At 52.8% G+C, this 11,830-nt stretch overlaps 2 protein-coding genes across 2 annotated transcripts; both read left to right on the top strand.

The window, feature by feature from the left end:
• Window positions 1–1,335: 1,335 nt before the first annotated feature.
• GUITHDRAFT_109831 (hypothetical protein) lies at window positions 1,336–7,896 on the top strand (the record flags this gene model as incomplete). The annotated part of the gene is made up of 5 exons (XM_005831306.1): window positions 1,336–1,402; window positions 1,454–6,079; window positions 6,127–7,511; window positions 7,634–7,771; window positions 7,834–7,896. The coding sequence occupies 5 exons, from the start codon at window positions 1,336–1,338 to the stop codon at window positions 7,894–7,896; spliced, it is 6,279 nt and encodes a 2,092-aa protein (XP_005831363.1).
• Window positions 7,897–9,727: 1,831 nt separating this feature from the next.
• GUITHDRAFT_109830 (hypothetical protein) lies at window positions 9,728–11,766 on the top strand (the record flags this gene model as incomplete). Its single annotated transcript, XM_005831305.1, has 5 exons — window positions 9,728–9,809; window positions 9,854–9,915; window positions 10,165–11,043; window positions 11,259–11,333; window positions 11,542–11,766. 5 exons carry the CDS (start codon window positions 9,728–9,730, stop codon window positions 11,764–11,766), a joined length of 1,323 nt encoding a protein of 440 aa, XP_005831362.1.
• Between the last annotated feature and the right edge of the window lie 64 nt (window positions 11,767–11,830).

Here is an 11,830-nt window from a genome sequence, read left to right as displayed (position 1 = left end):
CTGAACAATATCAGCAAGCTCGTAGACTTTTCGTTCAACAAGATTAGCTCACAAACAGTGCGCAATGAGTTAACGACGTAATCTACTTGCGTACCTCATTACTTCACCATCATTTGGCTCTACAATGCATCACTACCTCGACCTTTGATAGTTTGTAGAATCCTTGCCTTCATTGTAACTATCTGCCTCAACTGTCGCTATGCTTTTGAAAACATTGCAGATTCATATCTCATCCTTCTTAGCTGTAGATTACAATTGCGATTCTTTACAACCATGATGTAATGCGATGTCCTCATCTCTTTTCCATGACATCTCATCATCATAGCTTCTTCAGACATCTCATCATCATAGCTTCTTCAGACATCTCATCATCATAGCTTCTTCAGACATCTCACCCTCCCATCTTCATTTCTCATGGACATGAACACTTTTAAAAAAGTTCCTGACAAACGCTACAAACAACCCCACCCCTCCACCCCACCGTATCCTTTACAAAGTACCCCCCTTGTTGCCTCTACTGAGTACACGCCTGGCCCGCCTCAGTCAAACTATGCCGCGAGGGCTCAGTTTCGAATTCACTGCGGCCGAAACCTCCGGGCCGGGAATGACGCGGCCCGGCCCGAAGGCTGCCGCAAAGGCGACGGTGAGTGCTGGCCGACAGCAGTAAAGGAGTAGTCGGCAGTATTGGGTTTGGTTCTCGCTGTCTTTTCTCTTCTCGCCGTTTGGCCTGTGCGACAGTGTCAGGCCCACGGTCAAGCCTCCTCGACTCTCCTGATTGTCCTCGTACTGATTTTAACTTAACTTTGAGTAAAGGGCTGGCCGGGCTGCGGCCAATTTTCTTACCACAACGGTTATGAGCCTCGTTCGTGGATGAGTTGAGTAATCATGATTACTCAATTATCATTGCGACAAACGAGTTTCCCAGCAAAGATCCTACCCCCACCCCCCTCAAGAGGTAATGACCCGATTTAGATGGCACACCTCTGCACCTTGCTTCAATTACTTATGGTCTGAACCGAAGTTTTTCATTTTAATGCACTCATGAATTACACAGCCTTTCCACCTACCGGTCCAAATGTAGCTAAACCAAGTTCTGCCACCTTCCCCATTTCCTCCCTTCCCTCTCCTCTCCTCTCCTCTCCTCTCCTCTCCTCTCCTCTCCTCTCCTCTCCTCTCCTCTCCTCTCCTCTCCTCTCCTCTCCTCTCCTCTCCTCTCCTCTCCTCTCCTCTCCTCTCCTCTCCTCTCCTTCCCTCTCCTTCTGGTCTCTTCATATCTCTTCCCCCTGTTCCCCATCTTTCGTCCGTCTGTGATCGCAAGCTTGCGACGCTCGAAGAATGGCACAGAGGCCCAACACCGACTGCGGCATACAAGATGGCGAACACACATCTTTCGTACCAAGAGGTGATCATCGGCATACTTTTTGTTTGTGACAAGTATCTGATAGTGCGGCAGGAAATCGAGAGAAACGCAAGCATGTACGAACTGCAGACACAAAGCCTTCCAAGGAGAAGTTTATCGACAGCGTGACAGCAGACTGCTGCTTCCTGTCAGCCATTGGCGAGCTGGTCGACAACTCGATCCAGTACATCCTTTGCAAACCACCAGGGGAGCCCAAGACCATCCTGATCACCCTGGACTGGCAGAACAAAAGTTTGGTGATCGACGACAACGGGATCGGGACAGACGACCCGACGGTGATGTTCAAGATGGGCTGCGAAAATGCCTCCCAAAACGACTCCTCCTCGATGCAGATCGACTCCTTTGGCAGATACCTCGCGGGCACCTTCTCACGCTACGGGATGGGAGCGAAGAGTGCCTGCAACTTCCTGGGCGAGACCTACATTGTTAGCAGCAAGACGCGGGACAGCAAGCATGTCACGGTTGTGACTGAGCCGAACAAAGGTGAATTCATTGCCGATGTGTATGAGATGCCCCTCGACGATGGAGCAGACGTCACGTCCACTTTCTGCAGGATTGAGATTGAAGGTTTCAATGTTAACAGATTTAGCAGTAACGGAGCTTTCTCCCCAGAGGCCCTTCAGGATTACCTTGCAAGCCTCAGGGCGATGTACTACTTGTACCTTGAGGGAGAGATCGAGGGGTCAGGCAGGTTTCTAGACAGGCTCCTGGAGCAAACTGGAAAGTCCTGCCTGCTTTCTACCAGTCGGCCTGGCAAGACGATCAAGTTCGTGCTGGAAGAGATGCAGAAACTGAAAGACATGTTGAACAAGTTCATAGACAATGATAGAGCACACATAAGCCAGATCGACTTCAAGTTCCATGTCCTTCTCAACCACTCCATGACTCCTCAAGTTTATCGCCTGTCTAGCTCAACCTGCTGCATCGATCAAGTGCTCGACGGCGCTGCAGATATTTTCCCGATCCACGTTGAGTTCGAAGTCGACAAGTCAACCACCTCGGTTGTCATTGGAGCTGTGTTCTACTTCCCTCGGAAGGAGCAGGTGGAAACTGTACCATACGTTGATAAGATGCCGGGTCGAACATTCAGCGACAAACGACGTTTCATGACGTTCTGGATGGGCCGCTGGCTACCTGGAGAGCACTTCTATCCTGACTTCATGCATCACCGCAAAGATGCGAATGCACCAGAGCGTTGCTACGAGAGGACGTTTGGGATCCTGTTTGTAGATCGAGCGGTCGTACCAGAGTCGAACAAACGGGAGTTCAGCAGCAGTTCAGAGAGTGTAAACAAGCTGAAGAAGGCTTTCAGTAAGAAGAATCTAGCTGCACCATATGACTATTGGGTGAACAAATGCCATCTCACGTACGATACCGAGGTCTCGTTCCAAGGAGAAAACCCCACACATGATCCAGTTAAAGATGTTTCTGAACATGACAAAGTTGTGATCTGCAACGAGACGTTTGAGGTCGGTGAGTTGATTGAGCTTATTAACACCAGGGAGTACAAGAAGAATGCTATGAGGGTTGTGGGGAAGGTTGTGAGATTCTTGCAAAAAGGGCACTTCTCAAACAGTAACTGTATCGGCAATGTCGAGTTGGATGAGCTGTATCCAGACAACAGCATGAAACATTCTCTACATGAAATACCGCACAAAACTATGAAGCATATCACGCAGGAGGAATTCGACGCTATCAAGAATTTAAATGAGAGCAAGATTGTGCGTAGAGTGATTGCAACGTACAGAGACAAGAGTTTCAAGGCTGGCCCTGCCATTCTCTTCCCTCGGATATCCTGCAAGAATTCGATGGGCGAGGAAATTAAAGGCTACACACCAAGCATGAAAGCAACTCTCAAGGGGCAGAAGAACTTTGAAAAGGAGTTTCACATCGACGAAAACAAGGCTCAGTGGTCTGCTGACCTCTTGACTTTGTCGATAGCTGACAAGTACGTATTGCACCTGAAGCCAGAGGACGATGGCAGGTCCTTCCAGAGTGACCCAGTGACGTTCGAGATCGTACCCGGAGATATGGATAGTGTCACCCTCGACCCCAACGAGTCCACCATCTGCTGTGTGCTGGGCAAGGAGAGCTCGCATGCACTGAAAGTCGTCGACAAGTACAACAACACAATCTCGCTGAGCAACTCTACTCACAGGGTTTCCGTCGTTGCAGATGACGCTGAGAACATGCAGATTTCTTTCACTTACAACTTTCAAGGGTCGACCGCTAGGATTTCAGACCTCTGCGTGACCAGAGCAAAAGTCGGGACGCATTCAGCCAAGGTCATCGTGAGTGAAGGACTGGAGGAAGCAGACGTTGACAAGAAGAAAGAGGTTCAGTGCAGCATCTTGATCACAGTTGAACATGGACCAGCCAGCAGCATCAAGAGTGACGTTCCTTGGACCGAACTGAAAAACTACGAGAACTTCGATCCCATCGATATCACCATACAGGACGAAAGTGAGAATGTCTGCAGCTCAGTTACCGGGAGCAAGCTTCTCTTGACCAGCCCAGATCTCGTCTTGTCAAAACAATCCAAGTGGGAAGGAAAAGATGTGAAGAAGGGACTCTGTCACCTCCAGTCAAACTGCGTCAGCACTTTGTTCTCTTGCGCCCCAGGAGCATGTTGCGATGACTCCAAGACGTTCAACAAGGGTGACTGTGACCGGTGGAAGAAGAAGATATTGGAACAACAAGTTCCTGCAGGAATCCCTCACAAGGATCATGGCTTCTTCCAAGTTGGAGACTTCATCGTAATGGAAACAGAGTGGGAGCTTCAGAAGAGCGACCATCGCAAGACTTACCCTAAGGTCAACGTGTACGGCAGGATCTTATCTATCTTCAACGACTCCAGCCTCGACGTTCCGGCCACTGGTATGACTGTGGAGTACTACAAGCTCAAATCTTCTCTGACTTCCCGCCTGCTGGAACGGGATAAGGATAGCCCGGAGGATCTTCATCCAGACGCCATAAAGGGTCGTTGCTTCGTCTACCACAAGTCTCTCCTAGACTCCCTTGACCCGGATGCCCTGGCTCCCAACGTTTTTTTCTGCGACTCGGAGGAGTTTCCGAAGAGCTTGCAAGCTACTCTCGACCTGCTGTACGAGACTGAGGAGACTCTGCTCCATGCGAGGCTGACCAAGACGCTGGTGCCGAGCGGCTCTCCCAGGAGGGTGAAGCTGCTGCGAGCTGACCGAGAGCTGCCGCTGGAGAGATGCGACGACGAGGAGCGAGAGGTAGAGATCGTCGCAGAGCATGGCGACGAAATCTCAGACCTGACCCTCCAGCTCACCGACGAGGCCAACCAGAGCTGCCATGACCGCACGGACGAGTCGTCCAACGACTTGTCAAACGTGCAGGTCGAGGTCAGCTGGGCTCGTCAGCATGATCGGAGGGTTCAAGTGGCCGGTTGTCGACCTATCGCGCTCCCTTCCCTTCAAGTGCCTTCAGCTCCCACCCACACCGTCTCAGTGATGAAGAAACAAGACGGGAAGACAACGAGGCTGTGCAAGTACTCGATAAACGTCAAAGTCAAACCGGGTGTACCCAGCAGGCTGAAGCTCAGCCTGATCAACTCGTCGCAGTTGACAGTAGGGGAAACATTTCAACTCCTCGGGACAATGGTCGACCAGAACGGCTACGAGATCGAAGCCAGAGAAGTGACTCTTAAGGAAATAGCTGCGTTCCGATTCACTTACGATGAACCCAAGGAGGAGGGAGAAAGTGTCCAAGTCCAGATCTGCGAGCCAGGCACCGTCAACGTCGTTGCACCTCAAACGGCTGCCAGTTACATTAAGGTCGAGGGAGCTAGCCTGCTTGTCTACAGCGCTCGGCTGCTGTCGCGACCAGCCAAAGGCTCCCTGACCCTCCACGTCACCATCCGCGCTGAGACTGAGGCTGGTGTTGAGAACTTCTGCCTCGAGCCTGTCAGACTTGACGTGCAGGTTGTGGCGGGAGTTCCAGACCAGATCTGCATGGAGTCTGGGCCGGAGCCGCTCTCGATCGTAGTCGACAGCATGTCGCAGCAAGAGTGTGATCACAGGTTCATAGTGGCGGACGTGGCAGGGAACAACTTGTCATCGGAGTGGAACTCTGGCCTCAAGATGACGGTCAAGAAGAAGTCCGTCTTGCTGGAGAAGGAGATCGATGGGTCAACGGGGCCCTGCTTCAGACTGAGAACGATCCCGGCCCTTGCAGCTGGGGAATACGACGCTGTGATATCCAGCAAGAGACTTCAATACGACTTGAGGATCGTCGTGAACCCGCGGAACTCAGTGATGAGGGTCGCGATGACGGTGGGAAGCAAGGTGGGCTACCTGCAGAAGAAGAAGAGGGACAACGAGCGGAGGAGGAAGACGAGAAGTGAAATCGACATCGACATCGCAGAGGCAAGGTTTGATGCCAAGGTTCAGTTTCATACCGAGGACAAGAAGGATGTTGAAGGGATGAGCGCCATGCCCAACGTCAATTTCTACTGCGGGACTGAGAGAGTACAGGCCGATTACATCTCTTTCGACAAGAATGTTTTGCTCGCTACCTTGACTCTCTTCCACCTTGGGAAACACAAAGTTCACGCCGTCTTCACCGACACGCGGCCCACCTACAGCAACAGCAGCGAAATCCCGTCAGGCGAGTGCGAAGTCGAAGTGAGACCAGGTAGCTCCTCCCTCTCTGCCGTTCCTCTTCCTTACCTTCTCCCCCAGGCCCCGTGGAGCAGCTGAAGCTGAACCTGACTGCCTCCCCGAGCAACATGTTACAGTGGGACTTCCTGGTACGAGCCTGCGACGGAGGAGGGAGACCTTCGGAATTCCACAGCGAGGAAGGTTGGAAGGCAACAGTGAAGCCGCGCCTGATAGGAAGAACTCACTTCACCCTGCTCGCTGACCCTGTCACGCTCAATGCCGCTGCTCCGGAAGTCTCCGGCAGCTTCCGACTCGTCCCCGAAGGCTCCTCCGAGCTCTGGGAGAGCACCTGCAGCCTTGAGTTTGACATCGAGAGCAACATAGAGCTACAGCAGGTCGGCCGAGAGACTTTGTCAGTGCCGAAGCCCCCATCGGTCAGCGAAGAGGATGGGTCTGCGAGCCGGAGGGAAGAAGAAGACATGGAGGAAGAGTTCAGCATCAGTGAACTCTCTGTAGAGCAGGACCAGAGGGATACTGAGGAACAAGCGAGGCAGCAGCAGGAGCAAGAAATCCGCCGGAAATTGTCGCTAGCTCAGAGCTGCATCGACAACGCTGTCGACAGGCTGCCCAAGACTCGGGAGGTCTCAGAGGACATCCGATTCTTCTACTCTCGTCCCGAGCACGAGGACTGCCAGGCTCTACGGCAGGTGTGCGAGCAGCAGCTGCCGGCTGTGACCAACTACAAGAAAGCGGTGGAGGAGAAGCTGGCAGCCATGAAAGCTGCTTCTGACAAGCTACAAAACAAGACCCACGTCTCCACCGTCAAACTCCCCGCCGACTCCTCCGCCCTCGGCTGCTTATCCACCCTGTTCTTGATCGATCACCCGCAGTCGTCGGACCTTCAGACGGCATTGTCGACAGCCTTCGGGGAAGACCTGGACTGCCTCGTCTTCCGCCGAGCTCAAGACTGTGACAGGGAGCTGCAGGCTGCCTCCTCCTCCTCCTCCTCCTCCTCCTCCTCCTCCTCCTCCTCCTTCAGGAGCAGGCCTCTTGCTGCCATCGCCCTCGACAAGCTCTCCGGGTCGCCGCCTACCGGCAGGCTGCCGATGGGGGCCATCGGGAGGGCCAGCGACTTTGTGGTGCCTCACGTCCAACAGCGGAACGTCCAACAGCGGGAGGATCCGAGGATGCTTCAGGGGCTGAAGAAGCTGGCAATCCACATGCTGAGCAGACTGCTCGTCTTCGAGCACTTTGAACAGGCCAAGTTGTACTGCGAACAGAGCGCTGGAGCCGGTGAGATGATGGTGGGGCTGGACATGCCCAGCAAGGTGCTGTGCTGGGACGGGATGCGGAAGGTGGGGAGCAGGAGGACCAGGATGGGCCTCGTCGACGTCTTGCAATCCTCGGAGTACAAGGATCTGCAAAAGGAGAAGGACGACGCCTCAAGGATAGAGGAGGAGCTCAAGGTGAAGTGATCCCTAGCGGAGGAGGAGGAGGAGGAGGAGGAGGAGGAGGAGGAGGAGGTGAAGAACGTGGACGAGGACGAGGACGAGCAGAAGCCTTGCTGATCGCATCTTCCCTTCCTCAGATTGTCCTCAAGAACTGCGACAGCATGCTTCAGTGCCAGCAGGAGCTGGAGAACCTCAGCTCGCATGTCGAGCAGGAGACGCTCAAGACTCGGAGGGTTAACGGGACTCCGAACAAGCGCGCGCTCGAAAGCCAGGAGGTGAAGAGGGAGGAGGGAGGAGGGAGGAGGGACTTGTGGGTTGACCTGACGGCGGGAAGCAGCAGGCGAGTGGGAGCAAGCGGCTGAGGCCGACGAGGCTCTTTGGGCGCCATGCTGGAGACTGAAGGGGAGGGAGAGCGATTGAACATGGAAAGAACGAAAAGGAGGGGACAGGGGCAGAATGAGAGGCAGGGAAGAGAGCAACGAGGGGCTGGAAGATGAGATCGGGAAAAGCCATCAATCTCCAAGGAGTGATGGGGTAATGACATGTTGAGCTGAATGACAATCTTCTGAGGTGTCAACGACGAGGTAAGAAGAGATTGTAACTTTCATGTAAGGTCAACAGTACAGTAACGCTAGAGCTGTACTCTTGATAATCTCGAGTGTATCTCCTCCCATCTCCAACCTCGCTTCAATCACCTTCTTGTTTCATCCCCATCCTTCCCCACACCTGCCAAAATCGGAGCAGCAACAAAACAATATGCTTCCTTCCGTAGATGCTGTGAAACTTCTCTCAACTAGAACTACTTCTTGTGCCGCCCCTGCCTACAACTCATTGATACAGATGCTGAAGGAATTAGACACCATCATATATAGTTACATCTTCATAGATCGTTGTGTCTCCATACATTCGACATGTACACTGCTTTATTGTTCTTAAATGGGAGGCGGGAAACATCAACAAGCTGGGTATAGAGACTCCTGACAAAATTGTCCCGGAGGAAGATAGGAACTTTGAGCAGTATCGAAGTTGTATACCACACTTTCATACATTCGCTACATCTTCAAGCATCTGCTACATCTCCAAGCAGCTGGTTCTTCAAGCATCTGCTACATCTTCAAGCATCTGCTACATCTTCAAGCATCTGCTACATCTTCAAGCATCTGCTACATCTTCAAGCATCTGCTACATCTTCAAGCATCTGCTACATCTTCAAGCATCTGCTACATCTTCAAGCATCTGCTACATCTTCAAGCATCTGCTACATCTTCAAGCATCTGCTACATCTTCAAGCATCTGCTACATCTTCAAGCATCTTCTACACCTACATTTTTGAATCTACTATACACCTGCGTTTAGTGCTGTTATCTTTTTAAAATAATTATATAGTTTTGTGATACTCGGAAAGGGGGTTTAAAACCTGTGAAGGGGGTTCACTGAGTACTCGATGCTACGATATGTCCATTTATAAGGTTATATAATAAAAACAATATATCATTATTTTAGTTTTAAACTCATTTGTAAAATCCGAACCGCTATCATGGCGTTTTGCCAGAGATGGCGCAAAGAAGAGAGAAGGAGGAGGAGAGGAGGAGAGGAGGAGAGGAGGAGAATAAGGGAAGAGAGAGTTAGTTTATGCTGATTCAAGGACAGAGGAGAGAGAACGTGAGAATAGGCAAAGAAGAGGCGACGCGAGATGGGGAGCACGGAGCAGGGAAGAAAAGGGAGGGCAGTTCAGGACAAGGGCAGCGCAGAAGATGAGAGGAGAGGGTGAGATGCAATGACAATTATATCTGAGATCTGGTATGATACAATCGATGAAAATGACAAGATAGTCCCAAAGATCTAAGGAGAGACGAAAGTGCGTCAAGTACATATTGAGCTCGTTTCATATCGAGGCCCAATGATTCTGAGAAAAAAGCAGAGCAAGCGGTCATCCAAAGATATGCTGGATAAGATATAGATCAGGAAATTATGGACATGGTTGAAAGAAATGTGCATGAAATGCTCCAGTGCTGATGCGATTGACGAGACTCAGTGCTGTGCATTACAGATGGACATAGGAGGTCGGAGGGGACACATCATGAGCACATCGAACATGTCGGACCCTCACTGATCGCTGGTAACGTCAAGTGCGACTGGACGGCATGTGGTGAACTAGAATTTTCAGGTTGTATGCAAACAAGGGGAAGGCGAGGTGGAGGGGGTATGCGGTAGCTGTGAGTGGAGTCGAGATGCCGAGACACATCCTCCGGCGCATCTTCATGAGGGATCAAGGGTCAGGCATAACTCGCTCTCCCTCTGCGAGTCAAGCAGGTGAATGTGCAAGGAGAGGGAAGCAGGAGCTGACGAGGATGCAGCGCCCAAGAAGGAGCAGGCCAAGAAACAGAACCTCAAGAAGTTCAGAAGATCCGACCTGGAGGTCGCCTCCTCCTCTCTACGTCTTGATCCTTCTTCCTCCTTCTTTCTCCTTCTTTCTTCTCCTCTCCTCCACATCCTGATCTTCCTATCTCTCCCTTTCCACCGCTATCTCCTCCGCTCTCCTCGCCTTTCTCCTCTTCCCTTCCTCCTCTCCTTCTTTGCCCTTCTCGTTTTTGGTCCGTCCTCCTTCTCCTCCTTGCTCTCGTCGTGGCTGCTCTTGCATACTTGATGATGCTCACCGGAGGAGTAGGTGTCGGACAAAGTTGGGAAGGGAGCTTACGGGGGAGTGTGGCAAGCGACGATCCTGGAGAGCGGAGAACGAGTCGTGGTGAAGGTGATATGGCCAGACGTCGATCTTGACCCCGAGGACGCCAAGAAATCGAGCCCGGGGCAGCACAGGAGGGACGCGTTCAAGCGGGAGATAGAGATGATGAAGAGGGTAGGGAGCCATCCCAACGTGATCGGGATCCTAGGAGCGACAGCAGACTCGACAGTGATCGTCTTCGAAGAGGCGCTGGCAGATCTGCACGTGGTGATCAAACGGCAAAAGCGATCGCTGAAGCTCTCGATGATCCTCAAGGGGACGGAAGACATTCTGCGAGGCATCGAGTACCTTCACAGCATCAAAGTCGCCCATCGCGACATCAAGCCGGCTAACGTGCTGGTCTTCAAGGGCATGACCCTCAAGATCGGAGACTTCGGCCTGGCCCGCGAGTTCCAGGACGAGAACATGGTGGTGAGAAACGAGGTCTCGACCCTCTGGTACCGTGCGCCCGAGCTGCTGATGGGCTGCGCCTCCTACACTCCCAAGATCGACGAGTGGTCGGCAGGCTGCATCGTGCTGGAGATGCTGAGCGGGCGCTGTGCACTGATGGGGAGGGTGGAGGACGTTTGCGACTGCCCGCAGGCGACTCACTTCAACTTCAACCGCGATCAGCTGATCAAGACGTTCAGCCTCGTCGGGACGCCGACAGATTCGAAGCTGTTGGCTAAGATGAACTGCTCCTGCCACTTCCTCTCCTGGCCCTCCCAGCGCGCGAGCCTGCCGGAGCTGGTCGGCAGCCTGATCAGCAAGGAGAGGATCGAGAAGGACGACAGCCCGAACGTGTTGGAGCAGGATGTCAAGGAGGTGCTGCTCCTGAGCCCTTCCCCTCCTCCCTCCTCTTCCTCCTTCTCTCCTCCTCCGCCTCCTTCCTCTTCCTCCTCCTCCTCCTCCTCCTCCTCCTACTACTACTACTACTACTACTCCTACTCCTACTCCTACTCCTTCTACTCCTCCCTCGTTACCCCCTTACCTCCCCGCTACCCTCCCCTTCCACTACTAATGAAGTCATTCCCTCTCAGTCGAAGGCGAAATGGATGCAGTTGCTAGACTCGCTGCTGGTGGTGGACCCGGAAAAGAGGAAAAGTTCTAGTGAGGTGAAACACGCAAACCTCCTCCTCCTCCTCCTCCTCTATCTTGTTCCTCGGTCTCTCCTTCCCTCCTCCTCCTCCTCCTCCTCCTCCTCCTTCTCCTCGTCCATCTACTTCTTCCTCTATCGTCTTCCTCGGTCTCTCCTTTCCTCCTTCTCCTCCTCCTCTCTCCTCCTTCTCCATGACTCTCCGGTTGACGTCGCTGCTTGGCCAGGTACTGGAGCTCCCTATCTTCTACCACCCGGAGCAGTCGCGCAGTGAGACGCCGAGCGGGAGGAAGGAGGAGGAGCACAAAATCTTTCGAACTCAGTCCGTCCCCTCCTCTTCCTCCCCCAAGCCCTCCATGTCCAAGAACCTCCTCCTCCAACCCCTGCGGAGAATTTCCCTCGGCATGGAGAAACTTCGAAACTCTGATGGAGGACCGACGGGACAGCAGTGAGTTGAAGAGGAGGGGGAGGGGGAGAGAGGAAGGAGAGCAGGTGCCGGGAGAGGACAGGGAGTTA

This window comes from Guillardia theta, assembly GCF_000315625.1.
Source record: "Guillardia theta CCMP2712 unplaced genomic scaffold GUITHscaffold_41, whole genome shotgun sequence".
NCBI lineage: Eukaryota > Cryptophyceae > Pyrenomonadales > Geminigeraceae > Guillardia > Guillardia theta.
The sequence above is the reverse complement of the archived record's forward strand: the minus strand, read 5'-3'. Positions and strand labels throughout refer to the sequence as shown.